This window comes from Phyllobates terribilis, unplaced genomic scaffold, assembly GCF_046119375.1.
Source record: "Phyllobates terribilis strain yellow unplaced genomic scaffold, ASM4611937v1 Scaffold_4__5_contigs__length_816908805, whole genome shotgun sequence".
Taxonomy (NCBI): domain Eukaryota; kingdom Metazoa; phylum Chordata; class Amphibia; order Anura; family Dendrobatidae; genus Phyllobates; species Phyllobates terribilis.
In genome coordinates this window covers 475245957-475269945 of record NW_027362764.1, presented here as the reverse complement: position 1 = coordinate 475269945, position 23989 = coordinate 475245957, and the positions used below count along the sequence as shown (strand labels likewise).

At 41.1% G+C, this 23989-nt stretch overlaps 2 protein-coding genes across 11 annotated transcripts in view; one reads left to right on the top strand and one right to left on the bottom strand.

Moving 5' to 3' along the window:
* Positions 1-12684, top strand: part of LOC141265534 (enoyl-CoA delta isomerase 2-like) — a 36009-nt gene extending 23325 nt beyond the window's left edge. Inside the window, exons 6-9 of one of the 2 annotated variants that reach the window (XM_073678713.1) lie at positions 2273-2393; positions 3559-3648; positions 9079-9222; positions 12204-12684. In XM_073678713.1, the coding sequence (XP_073534814.1) occupies positions 2273-2393; positions 3559-3648; positions 9079-9222; positions 12204-12359 (511 nt within the window). In that variant the 3' untranslated portion in view covers positions 12360-12684. The remainder of the gene's footprint in view (positions 1-2272; positions 2394-3558; positions 3649-9078; positions 9223-12203) is intronic. The other variant, XM_073678712.1, reaches the window with a different exon arrangement.
* Positions 12685-21179: 8495 nt separating this feature from the next.
* Positions 21180-23989, bottom strand: part of PRP4K (pre-mRNA processing factor kinase PRP4K) — a 66086-nt gene continuing 63276 nt past the window's right edge. For all 9 annotated transcript variants that reach the window (XR_012320109.1, XR_012320111.1, XR_012320110.1 and 6 more), the window contains one exon: positions 21180-21289. The gene's annotated coding sequence lies outside the window, so the exon portion shown is untranslated. The remainder of the gene's footprint in view (positions 21290-23989) is intronic.

Genomic DNA, 23989 nt, shown 5'->3' with positions numbered 1-23989 from the left:
CCCCCCCCCCCAAAATGAAATAATTGTCAGGGTCACAGAACAACATATCTCACAACTTTCCAGACTTTGCTTAGTAATTTTCATCCTGCTGAAGTCCTAGATTCCTCCTTCATTGCCCCCATATAGTATGATGCCGACAAAGGTGCCCGCCAACCACAGTATGAAAACCCCCATGGTGAATTCCTTCACATTAGCCTCCACATGCACAGTATAATTACCCTATTGTACCCAACCTCAACTCCCAAGGCAAAGTACTGTATGTTGGCTGCAAGACAGTATGATCCCCCAACTGTGACCCACACACAGCCCTCCATACAGTATAATGGGCCTCCATGCCGTATAACGGCCCCACATCTCCCCACACTGTATAATTACCTAACTAGCCCTCCAAACAGTACGATGGCCCCCCCGCACAGCTATATAATTGCTTGCATACAGTATAATGGCCCCACATAGCCTTCCAAATAGTATAATTAACCCGCCATAATCCTCCATATAGTATAATGCGCCCCCCATAATTCTCCATACAATACAATGTGCTCACCATGGTCCTCCATACAATATAATGCAACCACCCATGGTCCTCCATACAATATAATGCACCCCCCATGGTCCTCTATACAATATACTGCACCCCCATGGTCCTCTATACAATATAATTCACCCCACATGGTCCTCTATACAATATAATGCACCACTCTGGTCCTCCATACCATAAAATGCACCACTCTGGTCCTCCATACAATATAATGCACCACTCTGGTCCTCCATACAATAAAATGCACCACCCTGGTCCTCCATACAATATAATGCACCACTCTGGTCCTCCATACAATAAAATGCACCCCCCATTGTCCTTCACACAATATAATGCACCACCCTGGTCCTCCATACAATAAAATGCACCCCCATGGCCCTCCAAACAATAAAATACACCCCCCATGGTCCTCCATACAATATAATGCACCCCCATGGTCCTCCATACAATATAATGCACCCCCCATGGTCCTCCATACTCTATATTGGCCACCAGTCACTGATTTAAAAAAATGCTATACTTGCCTCTCTTCGTTCCACCCGATACTCCAGTCTCCTCAGGGTGCAATGTGAAGCAGCACACATCTCAGAGCAGCGGGCGCGCTGTAATGACGTCATCGTGCACGCTGCACTGACACATCAGACGTCAAGGCAGAATGATGGGGGAGGAAGATTCTGCTGGCGCTCCCTCCTCCATCATCATTGCAGGCCCTGAAGGCCAGAGGGGGTGCCCGGTGTGGGTGCTGACACGGGCTCCCCTGGCTCACAGGCCCCATAGCTGTCGCATGGCCTGCTGCCATTAGCAGTATGCCACTGATCATGATGTAGTATACAAGTGTGTGTTTCTTGCGCTTTAGCTCAGCACATAGCCTGGACACCGAGCACATTGGAGTACTACAGATACACAGATACAGAATACAAATCTCCAGGCATCAGTGCAGTTTCTTGATTGTGCATAACACAGGAACATAGAGCTGAATTTGTCCAGAAATAGCATAGCAGGGTTTATTATAAACACAGGTTCATGGCACTGGTTACACATCCATGGGTACAAATTCAGGTCTTTGGGTAAAGCATACATGCATAGGATTTCGAATTGGGTTTAAACCTAATGGCTCCTATTCTTTTTGTAAGCCAAAAGTGTTTCATGGTAGAATCTCACACATAATTAAGTTTTGGGAATCAGAATTCAGATAGACCAGTTCCAGTGGTTCAGGTTACTGACATGGGAAATAAGGTGGAGCTGAGTCCACGGCAAGCAGTAGAGTATTGGTGGACTCATCCCCGGGATACAGGTTCAGATCCAAGATTATTCAATCTAAAAACAACTAGATTAATCAATGCTCTACTGGACTGTTTAAACAGGCTGCTATTGATACTGATTGGTTTGAGTGGAAGAAACAGAACACATTATAAGTACTGGCAGTTTTGAGAGACAATGCACCTAATTCCATGGTGCAGAAGAAACTAAGCGCACTGAGGTGCACTGCTGCTTCACATAACTCGCCCACCACTCAGATCGGTGAGCTCCCTGAAGACTGTCACACTTGTTATGGTGTGAGCATTCATCCAAAACGTTAGCCACAATGATGCTCAATAGCACCATCATGGTGGGTTGAGTTTTGTGAGCAGCCAGCTACAGCATGTGGTCTCCCCCTTACATATAAGTAATTACAGTAACTAACTTTTGAAAGTGTCTGATTCCTGAATATTATGATATTCTTGCTCCTACTAGGAAATTGGTGTGTAAAGTTATTGATTTTCCAAAACCTCTTGTAGCCATGGTAAATGGGCCTGCAATTGGGATTGCCACAACTATTCTTGGCCTGTTTGACCTTGTGTATGCTTCTGATAAGGTAAGAGGTGTGTGTTTGTTGGAATTGATCCTGTATATTGTAAAAAAAAACAAAAAACAATGTCACATACTGTGTACAGCCTCTAGGGCTTTCACTACTTGTATATTGGTACAACTGTGATAATTGGCTGTAGTAAATAGTGTTAAAGGAAATCTGCCAAAACAATCTCACATCCCCTCTCATTCTGTTTATATGGTCATGTTGCTCTCTGAATCGGTAAAGGAATGGATGACCTTTTTGTTTCAATTTGTTGGTGCCTAACAGAAAAATTGATGTTTTCATTCATATGCAAATGAATCTTAAGTGCTCTAGTTGTGTTAAAGCACTTCCCAGGACTTTGCCTCCCCAGCTTTATTCCCTGCTAAGTCCCACCTTCCTCAGCTTGATGGACAGCTGACTGGCTTAACAATCGGTGAGCTTTCAGTCAAGCAGAGTAAGATGGGGCTGGATGGGGAGGCAGAGGCTTGGTGAGTTTTTTGACAGGCCCAGTGTACTCAAGCCTCATTTGCATATTAATTAAAGCCTATTTATTTTTTGATTTTTCCCAGTAAAAGTATGGATGACATGACCATATCAGTTGGGGGAGGGTTATTGTTTTGACAGATTCCCTTTAAATAAAATGTGTGACCACACTGATTGGAAGCAGCTACATAACATATTGCAAACATGTTTTTTTTCCACATGGGAATAATTCTGTTGTATTAAATTCTGTATTCATAGCTAAAAAAATTGTGTCTTGTAAGTCTATATGGACTTCATAGAGAAGTTGATATGTCAAATATCTTTACTTTCCCAAATACCCAGTCATGCCATGTTCATACAGCTGTGTTTTGTTCAGTATTTCACGTGTGTATTTGTAAACCCAAATCCGGAGGGGTCAAAAATACAGAATAGATTGTGTTTCTTTTATATATCTTTTGTTTGTACCTTTTTGGTTTTGGCTAAGAAATACTGATGTATGAATGTGGTCTATCAATGATGTTTTGGAGAAAAACACTAATTATGTATATATTATATGTTGGGTTGGTACATTATTATTATCCAAACTTTCCCTTGATCAAAAGTGTGTGTGTTTCATCCCTGTATTTCATCTGCAAAAAATAATAAAAAAGGTATTTTATATAGAATACTAAGAACATTTGCTTATCTTATGTCTTTGCTGTAGGCCACATTCAATACACCATTTAGCAAGTTGGGACAGCATCCCGAAGGATGTTCTTCTTATACATTCCCTAAGATGATGGGATTGGGAAAAGTAAGTACCAAACTTTAGTTAAAAGTGCTGAAACATTGGTTAAAATAGATTCCTGAACTTTATTTTCTGATTTACTCTTGTGGTCTTTTAATAGTATTCATAATAATGCTCACTTTAGCTTATTTAGAGTATATCTAGCGTTAGCTTTATTTATTCCAAATAGATACAAAATGGAATTAAATTATTTCTTTCTATTTTTTTTTTTAAGTCAGAAAACAGAAAACTGATTTTCGGTAACAAACCTCCACATCTCATGCTATTGCTTTCGTATAATTTTGTAATATTCTGATTGTCACCACCAGGGTGGACTAAGGAACTCGCTGCATTTAGATTTATTATTGCATTTTAAAGCTGTGATGCCAAATTATCAGTTCTGTGGTTTGTGTAGCTGCACGGGGCTCAAGGAAGCCAAAGTGTCCATATGATGTCTGTAAAGTGCTGTGGAATTAATGGCGTTACATACAGTGGGGCAAATAAGTATTTGATACACTGCTGATTTTGCAACTTTTCCCACCTACAAAGAATGGAGAGGTCTGTAATTTTTATCGTAGGTACACTTCAACTGTGAGAGACAGAATCTAAAAAGAAAAAAACAGAAAATCACATTGTATGATTTGTTAAATACTGTATTTTTCGGACTATAAGACACACTTTTTTCCTCCAAAATTTTGGAGGAAAGTGGGGGGTGCCTCTTATAGTCCGAACTATACATGTCCATACTATATACTGTGGTGGTGAGTGTGGGGGGGAGCAGGGCACAGGAGGGAGCAGTCGCCTGCTGCAGCCTGCGCTGTGCCCGCTGCTAAAGAAAATGAACATTCCCTGCTCCCCAAGCCATGGTGGCGCAATCAGTGTCGATGTGGGAACGCACATAATATTGCTGCAGGCTTGCCTGACATCTGGCTCCTACCTGTCTTTAGTGAGGACTGCACTGATGCTGATCACGACGCCATGCTAACCCGGTGTTAATGTGCGGATTCACAAAATGATGAGTGTTCGCTGTCAGCTTCAGAAACATGCCAATCGCTATAAGATGCCAGCTTTTCTATGCAAATAGGAGGATACTGGCTTTGAACCAAGGCACTAGCCAAGCCAAGGGTGCACTGAAGCGCCCCCGTTTGCTTATCAAATAAGTTTGTGTTTTTTTTTCAATAAAATATTAAACTATACATGCCTAGTTATACAGGGGCTAGGTACCCTATACAAATGTTTAGGTAATGGTTTAAACACCATTTTGGGGGTCATCATGCCAGGGTCATTGAGCCCCTACAAAATTTCTTCCTGGATGGCAGGTGGCCTCCTCCTGTAGCCTTTCACCCTCCCCTTTGATCCTTTTCTGGATACAACAGCTCCAGCACAGGGGGCACAATGTACTCTGCCTGAGAGATGGCCACACATACAGTTAGGTCCATATATATTTGGACAGAGACAACATTTTTCTAATTTTGGTTCTAGACATTACGACAATGAATTTTAAACAAAACAATTCAGATGCAGTTGAACTTCAGACTTTCAGCTTTCATTTGAGGGTATCCACTTTAAAATTGGATGAAGGGTATAGGAGTTTCAGCTCCTTAACATATGTCACCCCGTTTTTAAAGGGACCAAAAGTAATTGGACAATTGACTCCAAGGCTATTTCATGGACAGGTGTGGGCAATCCCTTCGTTATGTCATTCTCAATTAAGCAGATAAAAGGCCTGTAGTTGATTTGAGGTGTGGTGCTTGCATTTGGAAGGTTTCGCTGTGAAGTAAAGATGCGGTCAAAGGAGCTCTCCATGCAGGTGAAACAAGCCATCCTTAAGCTGCAAAAACAGAAAAAACCCATCCGGGAAATTGCTACAATATTAGGAGTGGCAAAATCTACAGTTTGGTATATCCTGACAAAGAAAGAAAGCACTGGTGAACTCATCAATGCAAAAAGACCTGGGCGCCCGCGGAAGACAACAGTGGTGGATGATCGCAGAATAATCTCCCTGGTGAAGACAAACCCCTTCACAACAGCCAACCAAGTGAACAACACTCTCCAGGAGGTAGGCGTATCAATATCCAAATCTACCATAAAGAGAAGACTGCATGAAAGTAAATACAGAGGGTTCACTGCACGGTGCAAGCCACTCATAAGCATCAAGAGTAAAAAGGCTAGACTGGACTTTGCTAAAAAAAACATCTAAAAAAGCCAGCACAGCTCTGGAAGAACATTCGTTGGACAGATGAAACCAAGATCAACCTCTACCAGAATGATGGAAAGAGAAAAGTATGGCGAAGGCGTGGTACAGCTCATGATCCAAAGCACACCACATCATCTGTAAAACACGACGGAGGCAGTGTGATGGCTTGGGCATGCATGGCTGCCAGTGGCACTGGGTCACTAGTGTTTATTGATGATGTGACACAGGACAGAAGCAGCCGAATGAATTCTGATGTATTCAGAGCCATACTGTGTGCTCAGATCCAGCCAAATGCAGCCAAACTGATTGGTCGTCATTTCACACTACAGATGGACAATGGCCCAAAACAAAGCCAAAGCAACCCAGGAGTTTATTAAAGCAAAAAAGTGGAATATTCTTGAATGGCCTAGTCAGTCACCTGATCTCAACCCAATTGAGCAGCATTTTACTTGTTAAAGACTAAACTTCAGACAGAAAGTCCCACAAACAAACAGCAACTGAAAACCACCGCAGTGAAGGCCTGGCAGAGCATCAAAAAGAAGGAAACACAGCGTCTGGTGATGTCAATGAGTTCAAGACTTCAGGCAGTCATTGCCAACAAAGGGTTTTCAACCAAGTACTAGAAATGAACTTTTTATTTACAAGTATTTAATCTGTCCAATTACTTTTGGTCCCTTTAAAAACAGGGTGGCACATGTTAAGGAGCTGAAACTCCTAAACCCTTCATCCAATTTTAATGTGGATACCCTCAAATGAAAGCTGAAAGTCTGAACTTCAACTGCATCTGAATTGTTTTGTTTAGAATTCATTGTGGTAATGTCTAGAACTAAAATTATAAAAATGTTGTCTCTGTCCAAATATATATGGACCTAACTGTATACAGGCTTGTCCCATGCTGTGTGTCCTCCTGCACCCCTAAGCAGGGGTCTGAAACACACAGCCCGAAGGCTGCATGTGGCCCCTGAGGCTGCTTAATTCGGCACATTACTAGAAGATGGGGACTGGGATGGGCACATTACTACAAGATGGGGACCAGGATGGGCACATCATTACTACAAGATGGGGATCAGGATGGGCACATTGCTACAAGATGGTGACCGGGATGGGCACATTACTACAAGATGGGGACCAGGATGGGCACATTACTACAAGATGGGGACCAGGATGGGCACATCATTACTACAAGATGGGGACCAGGATGGGCACATTACTACAAGATGAGGACCAATATGGGGGACATTACTACAAGATGGTGACACTACTACAAAATGGGGACATTCCTACACTGCTCAAAAAAATAAAGGGAACACTTAAACAGCAGAATATAACTCCAAGTAATTCAAACTTCTGCGAAATGAAACTGTCCACTTACAAAGCAACACTGATTGACAATCAATTTCACATGCTGTTGTGCAAATGGAATAGACAATAGATGGAAATTATTGGCAATTATCAAGACACACTCAATAAAGGAGTGGTTCTGCAGGTGGGGACCACAGACCACATCTCAGTACCAATGCTTTCTGGCTGATGTCTTGGTCACTTTTGAATGTTGGTTGTGTTTTCACACTCGTGGTAGCATGAGACGGACTCTACAACCCACAAAAGTTGCCCAGGTAGTACATCTCATCCAGTATGGCACATCAATGCAAGCTGTGGCAAGAAGGTTTGCTGTGTCTGTCAGCGTAGTGTCCAGAGGCTGGAGGCGCTACCAGGAGACAGGCCATTACACCAGGAGACGTGGAGGGGGCCGTAGGAGGGCAACAACCCAGCAGCAGGACCGCTACCTCCGCCTTTGTGCAAGGAGGAACAGGAGGAGCACTGCCAGAGCCCTGCAAAATGACCTCCAACAGGCCACAAATGTGCATGTGTCTGCACAAACAGTTAGAAACCGACTCCATGAGGGTGGTATGAGGGCCCGACGTCCACAGGTGGGGGTTGTGCTCACAGCCCAACACCGTGCAGGACGCTTGGGATTTTCCACAGAACACCAGGATTGGCAAAGTCGCCACTTGCGCCCTGTGCTCTTCACATATGAAAGCAGGTTCACACTGAGCACATGTGACAGATGTGACAGAGTCTGGAGAGGCCGTGGAGAGCGATCTGCTGCCTGCAACATCCTTCAGCATGACTGGTTTGGCAGTGGGTCAGTAATGGTGTGGGGTGGCATTTATTTGGAGGGCCGCACAGCCCTCCATGTGCTCGCCAGAGTAGCCTGACTGCCATTAGGTACCGAGATGAGATACTAAGACCCCTTGTGAGACTATATGCTGGTGTGTTGGCCCTGGGTTCCTCCTAATGCAGGACAATGCCAAACCTCATGTGGCTGGAGTGTGACAGGCGTTCCTGCAAGATGAAGGCCTTGAAGCTATGGCCTGGCCGGCCCGTTTCCCAGACCTGAATCCGATTGAGCACATCTGGGACATCATGTCTCGCTCCATCCACCAACATCACGTTGCACCACAGACTGTCCAGGAGTTGGCGGATGCTTTAGTCCAGGTCTGGGAGGAGATCCCACAGGAGACCATCTGCAACCTCATCAGGAGCATGCCCAGGCATTGTAGGGAGGTCATACAGGCACGTGGAGGCCACACACAATACTGAGCCTCATTTTGACTTGTTTTAAGGACATTACATCAAAGTTGGATCAGCCTGTAGTGTGTTTTTCCACTTTAATTTTGGTGGTGACTCCAAATCCAGGCCTCCATTGGTTAATAAATTTGATTTCCATTGATGATTTTTGTGTGATTTTGTTGTCAGCACATTCAACTTTGTACAAAACAAAGTATTCAATGAGAATATTTCATTCATTCAGATCTAGGATGTGTTATTTGAGTGCTCCCTTTATTTTTTTGAGCAGTGTTTAAGAAGTTGGTCAGAATTACTGTATGGTGCTTAATAAGGGGACACAAAAAGGAAATAAAAATTGTAAAAACTGTAAACTTGTAAAAACTATAAAACTGTACCATAGCCCATAAAATGAATGCCATTTAAAAGAATATAATAAAAAAGCCAAAAATGTTCAAAAAATCCAAAACGTGTATAGATAAAACAATATGGTATCATTAAAAATTTCATATCATCCTGCAAAGAATGCGGCCCTTCAAATTCACATTTTTTCTATGTGTGGCCCATATACTTAGAAGAGTTTGAGACCCCTGCCCTAAAGAGAATCTACCTGCAAACTACAATGGTTTGGATTTTTTTTTTTTAACCGTTCATGTTCAGGGGCACTGACTTTTTCTGTATTCACTATCTAGGCAACCGAGGTATTACTTTTTAACAAGACATTGACTGCTCAGGAAGCTTGTAATGTAGGATTGGTCACTGAAGTCTTTCCTGATGCAACTTTCCAGCAAGAAGTTTGGTCCAGGCTGAGAAATTATGCTACTTTGCCAAAAACTGTAAGTTGCTATTTGTCCCGGTATAGAGAGTTTCATAATTACAATTGTGTAAATATTCTTTACGTTGGAGATAAGAGTCTGATTTGTAGTACTTTACTAGTTTTACAAAACTACATTTTAAATCTGTAGTCGATCTATCATGTAGGTGGGCACATGTCTGTGGAGCACATTGCTGGAGAGACCTTGTTGCTGAACAGTTTCTGATAAGGGCCACCTACACCCTTCACACATACTTACAGGTGCATCTCACTAAATTAGAATATCATCAAAAAGTTAATTTATTTCAGTTCTTCAATACAAAAAGTGAATCTCATATATTATATAGAGTCATTACAAACAGTGATCTATTTCAAGTGTTTATTTCTGTTAATGTTAATGATTATGGCTTACAGCCAATGAACACACAAAAGATATTATCTCAGTAAATTAAAATAATTAACAAAAAACACCTGCAAAGGTTTCCTAAGCATTTAAAAAGGTCTCTCAGTCTATTTCAGTAGGCTCCACAATCATGCGGAAGACTGCTGACTTGACAGATGTCCAGAAGGCAGTCATTGACACACTCCACAAGGTCCCAGAGTTCTAATTTTCATTTGGAAATCAAGGTCCCAGAGGCTGGAGGAAGAGGGGAGAGGCCACAATCCAAGCTGCTTGAGATCTAGTGTGAAGTTTCCACAATCAGTCATGGTTTGGGGAGCCATGTCATCTGCTGGTGTAGGTCCACTGTGTTTTATCAAGACCAAAGTCAGCGCAGCCATCTACCAGGAGATTTTAGAGCACTTCATGCTTCCCTCTGCCAACAAGCTTTTTGGAGATGGAAATTTCATTCTCCAGCAGGACTTGGCACCTGTCCACACTGCCAAAAGTACCAATACCTGGTTTAAAAAAAAACGGTATCATTGCGCTTGATTGGCCAGCAAACTCGCCTGACCTTAACTTCATACAGAATCTATGGAGCATTGTCAAGAGGAAGATGAGACACCAGACCCAACAATGCAGACGAGCTGAAGGCTGCTATCAAAGCAACCTGGGCTTCCATAACACCTCAGCAGTGCCACAGGCTGATCGCCTCCATGCCACGCCGCATTGATGCAGTAATTGATGCAAAAGGAGCTCTGACCAAGTACTGAGTGCATTTACTTAACATACATTTCAGTAGGCCAACATTTCGGATTTTAAAAACATTTTTCAAGCTGTTATAAAGTATTCTAATTTACTGAAATAATGACTTTTGTGTTTTCATTGGCTGTAAGCCATAAACATCAACATTAACAGAAATAAACACTTGAAATAGATCACTCTGTTTGTAAAGACTATGTAATATATGAGTTTCACTTTTTGTATTGAAGAACTGAAATAAATTCCCTTTTTGATGATGTTCTAATTTTGAGAGATGCACTTGTATATAACTCCTATAGCGATCAGTACCAGCAGTATGAATCCGCAGGCAATCTGCTTCTCCAGTGTTGACTGCATTGAAACAAAAAAACACCATCTTTTGACAGTTCGTTTGAAAGTAGCAGAAATTTGGGAACGACAAGCATTAGAGGGCAATATGTAATATTCAGCACACATTGTGATCAGCCAGCAGAGTGTGTTAGAGTAGGAAAGCTTGAACATACTGATATACATTTTTTTTTTTTAAATACAGGGGAGATGATTACTTAGAAGTCAGACACCAGGTAGCCCTGGATGAGCTATGGCATCTCGTCTGTGTAGTCTTCAGAGACTGATACTTGTCCCGATTCATGAATACAATGCCAGACACTGAAATAGGATGGGGGATGCAGGTGCAGCCCGGTTATTATAGGCACTGCTAACATAATAAAACCCTGCAGATTGTTCAGGGATGGTTAATTTTATATGCTGCCCAGTTCTCGGGTGGTCTCATGGCCCCGTGGACTTTTGTGCTAATGTGCTCAGATTTAGGGGCTGTTACAGTTGTGTGCCCTTTATCTTGTGGTTTTCCTGCCCCACCTTCAGAGGCTTACCCTTACAGAGCAGAACTGTGTCTGTGATCGGAGCACAGCAGCGCGAACCGTTGATCAGCATTTTGGAGTTGTACTGCTAACGCCAGGCTGCTGATCGCCGCCGCCAATGTTCACCTCATCCCGGACCTCCGCTTTGCATTTGCCACATCTCCAGTCACCGCTCGCACTGTGGGTGGTGACAGGGGGAAATTGGAGCAGGTAGCAAATCTGTGGGCTTAAAAAAGAAAATGGCATCCATCTCCTTCCACAGCTGTGACCTTGACAGCCCAGGGGGTGTGCACAAGTGACATCTGGAGGAAGCCACAATGGAGGAGATGCGGTCGGAGAGCAACCACAGTCTCCTATGTACAGGGGCTGCAGTATTTGAGGTGTGTGTCATGCTCAGACATTTACACGCCAGCAAATGAAAATGGGCAGCCCTCAGTGGCTGAAGAAAAAAATTAAGCTGTAAAAACACCATTTCATTTTGCATTAAATATAACTGATTACATAATCAATAATTAATACGAAATCATGGCACCTTCCCTTTAATTCAGATCAAGATACCTGCGGTTAGCCTGTGCATTGCGGTGCGTAATCTGTGAAACACAGATCTCTAAATTTGGCCATGGTACTCATATTTTTATTTATATTTTCTCAGATGAAAAAATAAACCATTTTCATCAATCTATTTTATTGGTCCATGTGTCCATCGTAGCATGTTTTTCCTTATATGCATAAATAAAAATAAATTCCAAGTTTCTCTTACCCATTAAACAGTAAAAATAAAAAAAAAACGGTTAGCACATGGGTGACGATTGGTCCGCCAAAAAAAAAAAATGTGAACATCCCCCAAAGACCTAATGGCTGCATGTCCTAACCTTGAAGAACACTGAGCACGTACATGAAAAATGGATTTTGGAATAAGGCCAATACTGAAGTATCAATCTGCTCAAGATAAGTAAATTAACAAATGGTGTAGTAACTGAATGATATTGTGTATTTCCCTAGTGCTTGGCCCTGTCTAAAGAACTAATGCGTAATGTGGAAAAAGAGAAACTTCATGAGGTTTGTGAAAAAGAGTTTGAACTTCTTGCTAAAAGAGCAAATTCAGAAGACTCCATCAAGGCTCTACAAGAGTTTTTCCAAAGGAAGTCAAAGCTGTGATAATTCTTTTCTTTGTAAGACATAATTTCAGTCCTTTCAACATTCATTAAGAAAAATACACATTTTGGAAACGCCACTTTATATAATTTTGTACTTGTACTGTTTCCTTCACTTTAATTAATGAGCTGTTTTTATAATCACACTTAACATTCTCAAACCTAAATTGTTTGCTGTAAGAAGCACATTGTATGTTATGCATTTATGACATGTGCTACTTACTGATGGGATGTCATTGAATGTAATGTTCTACAGAACTACAATTTACTAATCAATGTAAGTGTCTGTTAACCAGGTCTCCTGAAGTAACAATAAAGAAAGATTTCTTATTTCATGATTCTGCTTGGAGGCTAATACATATGAAATAAATGTTTACTAATCTCGAAGAAACCAGCAGATTGGACGATGTTTTTGGCAAGAATTTTGTGAACTCCAAGGCTATTTGGACTTTTGATTCTGTAAAACGTGAAAATAGGTATTACGCTAAAGCGGCATTTCAGCTATTAACCACTTCGCGCCAGAGCCTGTTTTTGCCTTCGTGACCGGGCCAATTTTTTCAATTCTGACCACTGCCAGTTTATGAAGTAATTACCCTGGAACGCTTCAACGTATTCCCCTGATTCTGAGAATGTTTTTTCGTGACATATTGTACTTCATGATAGTGGTAAAATTTCTTCGATATCACTTGCGTTTATTTGTGAAAAAAACAGAAATTTGGCGAAAATTTTGAAAATTTTGCAATTTTCAAACTTTGAATTTTCATGCCCTTAAATCAGAGAGATATGTCACACAAAATAGTTAATAAATAACATTTCCCACATGTCTACTTTACATCAGCACAATTTTGGAACCCAAATTTTTTTTTGTTAGGGAGCTATAAGGGTTAAAAGTTGACCAGCGATTTCTCATTTTTCCAACAAAATTTACAAAACCATTTTTTTAGGGACCACATCACATTTGAAGTCACTTTGAGGGGTCTTTATGACAGAAAATACCCAAAAGTGACACCATTCTAAAAACTGCACCCCTCAAGGTGCTCAAAACCACATTCAAGAACTTTATTAACCCTTCAGGTGATTCACATGAATTTTTGGAATGTGGAAGAAAAAAATTAACATTTAACTTTTTTCACAAAAATGTTACTTTAGACCCAATTTTTTTATTTTTACAGGGGTAACATGAAAAAATGGACCCCAAATTTTTTTGTGCAATTTCTCTTGAGCGTGCTGATACCCCATATGTGAGGGAAAACCACTGTTTGGGCGCACGGCAGGGTTCGGAAGGGAAGGAGCGCCATTAGACTTTTTGAATGTAAAATTTGTCTGAATAATTAGCGGACGCCATGTTGCGTTTGGAGAGCTCCTGATGTGCCTAAACAGTGGAAACCCCCCACAAGTGACACCATTTTGGAAACTAGACCCCTTAGGGAACTTATCTAGATGTGTGGTGAGCACCTTGAACCCCAAGGTGCTTCACAGAAGTTTATAATATTGAGCCGTAAAAATAAAATTTTCACATTTTTCCCACAAAACCGTTTTTCATCCCTTAATTTTGCATTATCATAAGGGTAATAGGATAAATTGCACCATGAAATTTGTTGTGCAATTTCTCCTGAACACGCCGATACCCCATATGTGGAGGCAAATTACTGTTTGGGCACATGGCAGGGTTTGAAAGGGAAGGAGCGCCATTTGACTTTTTGAATGTAAAATTTGTTTGAATAATTAGCGGACGCCGTGTCACATTTGGGGAGCCCCTAATGTGCCTAAACAGTGGAAACCCCCCACAAGTGACACCATTTTGGAAACTAGACCCCTTAGGGAACTTATCTAGATGTGTGGTGAGCACCTTGCACCCCCAGCTGCTTCACAGAAGTTTATAATATTGAGCTGTAAAAATAAAATTTTCACATTTTTCCCATAAAAAAATGTTTTTCATTCCCTAATTTTGCATTATCATAAGGGTAACAGGATAAATTGCACCATGAAATTTGTTGTACAATTTCTCCTGAGTACGCCGATACCCCATATGTGGGGGAAAACCACTGCTTTGGTGTACGGCAGGGTTCGGAAGAGAAAGAAGCGCTATGTTGGCTGGGATAGGCAGCAGACACCATGTCACATTTGAAGAGTCGCTGACATGCCAAAACAGCAGAAACCCCCACAAGTGACCCCATTTTGTAAACTACACCTCTCAAGGAATTCATCTAGGGAAGTAGTGAGCATTTTTTAACTTTTAAATTTATACCATTGGGCAGTGAAAAAAGCATAATTATATTTTTACCACAAAAAAATGTTTTACCCTCAGATTTTACATTTTCACACAGGGCAATGGGTAAAAATGGTGCCGAAATGTGTCACACAATTTCTTCTAAAAGTGTCAATACCCCATATGTGGCTGTATCGTACCACTTAGCCATACGGTGAGATTTGAGGGGGAAGGAGCGCTATTTGACAATTGGAGAACAAATTATTGTAGAATAGGCATTTGGATTTGGGAGCACAAAATTTTCTGAATTTCTTTTTGGGGGCAAGGACCATTTTGCTTTTCCAGAGCCTTTCTGCTACCAGTAACTTGGAAGTCCCTTATATTTTTAACAGATGATGGACCTGAGTGGGGACTAGCTTTTTTTGAGGACTGAGTTGAAGCTTTTATTGGGAACATTTTACGTAACATTTATCCGGCGCTCTAGGCTGAGCACTTACATCGGGGTTTCCATCTAATTTTCCAAGTGATGTAATTCAGATGAAACCCCTGCAGGATCCATTCACTGTAATGAGGCAGCAGAGTTACTCTGGACTCCGTCTGGCCTCTGTTTAGTGGTGTCCTTTTTTTCAGAAGTGCACAAAACTGTGGCCAACCGCACTTTTATGCACGCCTAAAACAAATGACACCGTGGGATCCCAGGCTAGACGGCATCCACAGTGGCCTATATCTGCCTCATTACAGGGAATCTTCCATCATGGGTTCTGGCTGAATCACGTATTTCAGAGATTTACACGGAAACTCTGGTGTAAGTGCTCAGCGCAGAGCACAGGATAAATGTGAGCAGAGCCTTACTGGGATCTTTGGGAGACATAATAAACAAATCAGTAGCAGGTGAATAATATTTGTTTTATTTATTTTTTATGCCGTTCCTAGTGTGATATAACTGATTAGATTACTTTATTCTTCGGGTCGGTGCGATTACAGAGATACCAGATTTATATCGGGTTTTTATGACTGACAGCTGTCACACACTAAAATACGCTTTTTTTGCAAAATCTAGTTTTTGCATCACCATATTTTGAGAGCTATAATTTTTCCATATTTCGGCCGATAGAGTCATGTGATGGCTTGTTTTTTGCGGGACTAGTTGAAATTTTTATTGGAACCATTTTTGGGCACGTGACATTTTTTGATCGCTTTCTATTCCGTTTTTTGGGAGGTAAAGTTAACAAAAACAAACACTACAGGAATTGTTTTTTTGAGTTTTTTTTATGCCGTTCTGCGTGTGGTAAAAGTGATCAGGCAGCGTTATTCTTCGGGTCAGTACGTTTACAGCGATACTACACTTACTGTATTTTTTTCATGTTTTGGCGCTTTTACACAATAAAACAATTTTATAGAAAAAAAAATATTTTTTTTGCATTGCTTTATTCTGAGCGCTATAACTTTTTTATTTTTCGGCTGATGGAGCTGTATGGCGGCTTTTTTTTGCGGAACAAGATGACGTTTTCAGTGGTACCATTTTTATTTCTATTCTGCTTTTTGATCGCATTTTTTTCCACTTTTTGTTTGGCGATATGATGAAAAAGCATATTTTTTTGCTTCGTTTTTTATTTATTTTTATTACGGTGTGCACAGAAGGAGTTAATTAGTGTGACAGTTTTATAGCTCGGGTTGTTTCGGACGCGGCGATACCAAATATGTGTACTTTTTTTGGTTTTGTAATAATTTACGGATTTATTGGTTTAATATTTTATTTATTTTTATTTATTTTGTGTTTTTTTTTTTTAATAGTTTAAAAACTTTTTTTTTTACATTTTTACTTAGTCCCTGTATGGGACATTAATTTTTATTTTTCTGATCACTGATCTCATGTAATGTAATACACATATATTACATTATATGAGATCTTCACTGACTGTTTCAGTCAGAGTCTCCTGTCTGACTTCAGCTACATACAAGCTGAAGCCAGACAGGAAGGACACCATATATGGCAGAGCTGGAGGCGGTCATGTGACCTCCAGCTGCCATAGCAACCCCAGGTCCTCAAACGAAACGGAGGTCTTCGGAGGTAAGTAAGACGACCCCCTCTCTTCCTGCTGTCTCCTATATGCCGCGATCACTATAGATCACAGCATATAGAAGACAGCAAAGGGTTAACATCACTGGGACCTGATCTAATCAGGTCCCGATGATGTACCCTGTCAGAGCTAACGCTCTGCACCGGAATCGCAGTGCTTGCAGGACCCTGGGGGTCCTGAGCACTGCGAGACCACCCACCGTTTTTAAACGTCGGCACTGCACAGAGCCCGGCAAGCGCCGACGTTTATCTACAGTGGGCGGTCGGGAACCGGTTAACTCATTAAAATTAAACACTTTTTTTTTTTTTTAACTTGCCTCCAGATCAAACGTGCCAGTCTGAGAAGAGGCAACAATTTAGGTATATTGGGTCTATCTAGTTCTAAAAAAAAAACCAAGACATTCAACTTTAGCAGCCTGTGCTAGATGGCTCTATTAGATAGTTGAGAGGTGGGCATCCATCTACTGATTGCTTTGAGTTGCCCCACTAGATAATAGAGAAATTCAGGTAGTGCTGCCCCTCTCATTCGTTTGGATCTCTGTAAAGTAGATAACTAAGTTTGGGTCTTGTATTACCCCCATATGAACGTAGAGGTTAATGAGTTGAGAAAAAGGATTGGGAACTGGTACCGCACATGGTGAAGGATCTAGCTAAATTTAGGGAGTAATGACATTTTGATAAATTAATCTGTCCTGAGACTGATCGTGGCAATTTGCTCCATATAGTAAATTTTATGTTGCATAGAAGAGAAATATTAGATCAGAGATAATTTTTGCGATCCTTCTGTAAACTTGGATGATGTTGGTTTCCAAAATGCAGTGGTTCTATGAAGATGTTAGACTAGCGAGGTCTGCAAACCAGCTGTGCCAGTTTTACCTAGGCACATTCTCATAACAAACATTAGAAAACCCATCCAAGTACAGAGGCAGCAAATTTTATCTTGATATCCATGCTGCTTATGAATGATACTTGTCCTAATCTGATTTGTGCTTCTATTGATGCCAGAGGAGGTTTAGGTCTATGCAGGACCCTGGTGACTTATGTCCTATGCACCTTTACGTGGTCTCTCACTTTGTGGGTGAGTTGCTGTGGTTTCTAAACGCTTACACTTTCACAGTTGATTGTAGAATATTATGGAGGGAAGAAATTCAACAAATTCACTTGTTGCTACAGTGGCAATAAAAAAGAAAATGTGTGCTTAGTCCCATAGGCTATAAAGTACCATTCTCCAATTCAGTGAGCTCTTAAGAATGACCCACTCTTACAAATGTTTTTAAAGAAAGACTGCATGGCTAGGAGCTTGATATTCTACACCTATGGCAATGGGACCAAACAAAAATCCTTAACCCTGCTGTTCTGATCACATTTACTATACACTTGTAGTGTTTCGGGTCAATATGACCCGACCTATAAAAATGTTGATTTTTGCTACTGTGTTTCATTTGAATACCCATTTCATTATTAAACTGTATGTGAACATGGTTGATCATAAACAAATGAAAAATGAAATTAAAACTTAATTTTTATTTATTTTTTTCAGAAAAAGGTTACACAGGTTGTTTGAAATTATGTTCGCTTTATAGCATTCTGCACACAAATTACAAACATGCTTTAGATTTCTATTACTATATCATGAAATCTAACTAAATATAACTGTGTTAACATATTTTATAAAACAACATGAAAAAGTAATGAAAAAAACTAACTATATAAATAAATAACAATAAAAGAGAAAAAAATCTATAACCAGTTTTACAACAAAAAGATCTTATATACTACAGTAAGGGCCCCATCGCTCTCCCAAAGTGCAGTGTGACGGCTACGCTTGTGATGCTGGAGCCTCACGCTTGTGACGTTGCAGCATCGCAATCGCAGAGTGCATCTGTGTGTGTGTGATGGGGCCCTAAAAAAGACCCTGTTCAAATCTGTACTCAATGCTCATTCATGCAATCAATATATCACATCAGTGAGAATACACCCCCTCCTAGACAAACATTCAGTCTACACAAGCCTAAGGGTACCCTTAGATGGGCACACATTAGCTTACATCATGACACAGTAATCAAAAAATGGCTTTACAAAATGCAATCTAAAGAACAGAATTGAATAATTTGAGAAGAAAGGCATAGCGTATATGCTACATACCTGTAAAGATACATAGCACACAGAGACTAGAGTTAAATAAACTCAGGCTCGAGGAAGATATATATAAAAATATATTTTTATTAAGGCAATTTAAAAGAAATCACAACATAAAAACAGTATCAAAAAAACAGAAACCTTTTTTGATACTGTTTTTATATTGTGATATCTTTTAAATTGCCTTAATAAAAATATTACTAGACCCCCCCAAGGCACCTATCTAGATGCATAGTGAGCACTTGGAACCCTTAGGTGCTTCACAAATTGATTCGTAAAAATGGAAAAGTCTTTTTTTTTCTACTTTTTCATTTATACGAATCAATTTGTGAAGCACCTAAGGGTTCCAACTGCTCACTATGCATCTAGATAAGTGCCTTGGGGGGTCTAGTTTCCAAAATGGGGTCACTTGTGGGGGAGCTCCAATGTTTGGGCACAGAGGGGCTCTCCAAATGCAACATGGTGTCCGCTAACAAACTGTCGGCTCAAATTGTTAGCGGACACCATGTTGCGTTTGGAGAGCCCCTGTGATGTAAAGTAGACATGTGGGAAATGTTATTTATTAACTATTTTATGTGACATATCTCTCTGATTTAAGGGCATAAAAATTCAAATTTTGAAAATTGCAAAATTTTCGCCAAATTTCCATTTTTTTCACAAATAAACGCAAGTGATATCGAAGAAATTTTACCACAATCATGAAGTACAATATGTCACGAAAAAACAATCTCAGAATCAGGGGGATCCGTTGAAGCGTTCCAGAGTAATTACCTCATATAGTGACAGTGGTCAGAATTGTAAAAATTGGCCTGGTCATTAACGTGCAAACCACCCTCGGGGGTTAAGGGGTTAAACACTTGAGTGCCAAGTTAATACTTTGAAGGGGTTGTCCCATTTCATAAAATCTTAGTCGCTGGATGCAGTTATTAAAAATAAATTGTATTTTACTCACCTTCCAAGTCCAATGCTCAGTTTCTGCGGCTGCTCCCTGTGTCCGGTAATGGCTGTAGTGCTGATGTCACGTTGACAATGCGGAAGTCCCTCAGTGAGCTCAGCCTGTGTAGATGAAGGCCTTGCTCAGAGGATACAGACTTGCTGCTGTTTTGTCGATGTGACAACCACACTACTGCCAATATAGGACAATGGGAACAGCAGTAGAGCCTCATTGCCGGGGAAGGCGAGTACAATGTAGTAAGCTATTTTATAGCAAACTGCACCCAGGGTCCAAGATTATTATTATTAGGGGGAGGAGGAGTGGGAGCAATGACAGGTATAGTATGCAGCCATGGAGCAAGGGAATATTAGGGAGATGTGGGGTATAACCACAGAAATAGCAGACACTGAACATTTAGCAAAAATGAAGTATATAGGAGGAGGTGGGCACATGAAAAACTCTACTACTCAGTCTAGTACATTTGAGAGTCCATCTCCAGTAGGCGAATAAACCCAAAAATGCACGACAGAGCGCACATTCGTTCTGCCAGCACCATTATAGTCTATGGCGCCAATGGCACATTCGTACGAATCCCGTTTTGTGGACGTAAATCCCGATGGGCCACCGACAGGTGCCTGAAAGCAATGTGAAAGCACTCTTACTCTACATGCTGCCCATGTTTCTCTGACCCTGTGCCCATTTTCATGTGCCCACCTCCTCCTATATACCCCCCTTTTTGCTAAATGTTCAGTGTCTGCCATTTCTGTTGTTATACCACACATCTCCCTAATATTATCTCGCTCCATGGCTGCATACCATACATCCAATTGCCTTCTTATGTTAGGTCTTCCATGGTTGCATACTATACCTCCCATTGCATTCTTACCATACTTTTATGCCTTTATATTTACCCAAAGAATTCTCCTCAACCTTATCTGATTATATGATACTGTTTTTCTAAGGTATATCTCCTGATTTTTAAAGATATTGTATATCAAGATATGCCATTACTTTTCAATGACACCTTATATTTTGGATTTTATTTATTCACTGTATATATTGTACAGCACATTTATGGTACCTTCTTTCTCATCTTTTCTCCCAGTGACTAGTTGAAAAAGACATGGGATGGCCGAAACGTCCACTACCTGTCACATTTGTCCCTATACTAAGCACAATGCTATTTTGTAGATGGTTTGAACAGTCATTCTGTGATGACAGAGTTCCTTTAATATGCTCACCTACCGCTCTTTCTCCAGGATCCAGAGCTATTCTTCTTAGTGATGTCACTGCTCTGCAGATTCTCTAGTTCATACTGCGCTCTCCGTGACCCGAAAGTGGTTTTTACAATGTGGAACATTAGAACAAGGTTCCTTAGGCATTGTAAGAGAGACTTATTCCAAGTGCAGTAAGTTTTTCTTTCCCAGCAATTTCCCAATTAATTTAGAAATCACACCACACCTTGTAAATGAAACAGGATTTTTATTGATGTCTCCTTCTCATGTTACAACAGGAAGCTGCTTATGTTTGGTTACGATCCAAGGTACTATGCTCTGCTATCCACAACTTACCCTACATAAAAAGAGAAAAATAAGTGTCACTTCACAAAATTAATGCAAGACTGAATGAACGTAATGATCCACCACAAGTGTAGCCTCATTATTGTATGCCATCCTAACATCCACTGAACACCACACCCAAAACCCCCAGAGAGGTTACCACAAAAATTCATGCATAAAGCTATGAATACACGCCTAACACTGGTAGTTTGCCAGCCATTAATCTCTCAAGTCAAGTCAATGAGTGCATTAGATACAAGGTAGTCTTAGATTTGCAGCAAAACAGTGATTTTATCAAAATTGCAGCAAGCAGCCCCATAAGTGATACATTGCTGGAATCCGCCCCTACATCATGCTGTTCTCAGATTGGTTCGCAAAATACTGGTGACAAATTTCCTTTAACAAAAGGAGCCAACAAAAATAAAAGTGAATTAAAGCAAAAATGATTTTGAAATGATTACAAGTGTACTGAACAAACTTGAAGACCTCATAATAATACACGTGTTTATGCGTGTATTTTTTTCATTCGTTTTTTTCCCATTCATTTGAAGGTGTGAAAAATGTGGCAAAAAAAAGCTGAAAATATTAATATGCTGTAGAATTCAAACTGCTTTAAGGGTGCTTCCACACATCAGTATCTCCGGTATGAGTGGTGACAGTTTCCACATGTACCGGAGACACCAATACACACAGACCCATTCAAATCTATGGGTCTGCGCACAGTGTTTCCATGGACTGCGTGTCCGTGTGCACCACACGCTGAACACACATGGATGACATCTGTGTGTCATCAGTGTGACACGGAACGGCGCCTGAGAATCAGCGTTACCGCTGTTCCCAAATACCGGGGGCTGAACACTGCCCTCATCATGGTTAGTGGTAGTCTGCTCCCGCTGTGTCCGCCTGTAAAAACAAGATCCATATACTCACCTCTCCTAGGTGTCCCCAGCTGCAATCCGCTGACGCTGAGGAGCGGGGAGAACAAGCCACTGCGGAGCTGCGCTCAGTGAGCGACAGGACACCACTCCTGAGCTGCAGCTCCGGAGCCGTTCATTCTCCCTGGTTTCACAGCGTCAGCGGTCAGAGGATTACAGAGGGGGACACCTAGGAGAGGTGAATACATGGATTTTATTATTTTATTCCTATTTTTACAGGTGGGGACACTGCGGGAGCAGACTACCACTACCCTCATCACTGTCCCTGCTAATGCTGATGGCAGCGCCGGCAGGGAAATATGATGAGGGTAGTGTTCAGCACCAGCGCTTGGGAACAGTGCTAACTGTAGCGCTGATTCCCATGCGCCGTCCATGTGATCCTGATGCGGCACATGGGCCGCACACGGGCCGCACACGGTTGCCAAACTCGGACATGGATATTTCTGGTACTGTTTTTTCCAGTACTGGAAATATCCGGACGTGTGAAACCGGCTTAAATGTGCAAGGAAATAAAAAGTTGCATCTTTTCTAAGCAAAAAGTCATCACGTGGGCATACGCTAAATCAGCCAAAACTGCGTGCCAAAAGTCAAATTGCGTTCTTTCAGTCCAGCTGTGAGCACATTAAGAAAGGGGAATTTTTCCATTTTTGTGCTTCTGTTTTTCCATCACCTTCTTCCAAGAGCCATAACTTTTGTATTTTTGTGTTCACATAAGACGTATGAGAGCTTGTTTTCAGCGGGAAAAGTTGTAGTTTTGAATGACACCTTTTATTTTATCATATAATTTACTGAAAAACAGCAAAAAAAAAAAAAAAAATCCAACTGTGATGAAATAATGAAAAAGAAATGCAATCCTGCCATGTTTGGGTTCTTTTTTTAGTGTTCATTGAGGAGTAAACAATGACCTGGAATCATAATTGGTATTGCCGTATTAGGACTGACGTAGACAATCATTCATCAGATTTTCATTGGTTTCATCAGTTTTTCTCATATGAGAAACAAAAATATAAACGTTTTTCTATCTTTTCCTATCTAGTGGCATCCAAGTGCTGTCTGATCTTTTCAGGGGCATAGAATTGCACTGCCGATTTTAATCTGACATTCGGATAAATATCGGAAATATCTCTGTGATTTTGCATGGACCAAGAAAATTCCTGGACATTTGAAAGGCCCTATTCAGTATTATACACACAAGAGCTACCCCTGAAAAACACAGATAGCACTCATACACAAAAAATGGACATGTGAATGAACCCTAAGGCTGAGCTTCACAGGAGATGAGAGGACATTGAAGGGGATCCACTGTCATAGTAACCCATAAGACCCCTGCGATCAAGTCGTGGTGTGGTGGGGGCATCGATGGGGTCCAGAGTGCATGTTCCTAGTTCCATGCAAATGGTTAACAACAATGGCTGGAACTCTGCATCAGCCGCAGCTGTAAGGCTATGTGCCCACGATCAGGATCGCTGCGGGTTTGAAGCTGCGTGTTTATGCAGTGTCAAACCCACAGAGTCCAGATGTTACAACATAGTGGATGGGATTTCTGGAAAATCCCATGTCCACTATGCGTCTCTGTGCACCTGCGGATCACCAGTGAAAACTGGCATGTGGCGTGTCTTTCAGGACCGCAGCATGTCAATTTCTCTTGCGGGTCCGCATGTGGACTTTCCCCATAGACTTGCATCAATGAGGGAAGTCCGCATGTGAAAAAAAAAAAAAAAAAAAAAAATCACAGCCGCTCATTTGCATAACTAGGGCGGAAGCCGCATGGCTGATTA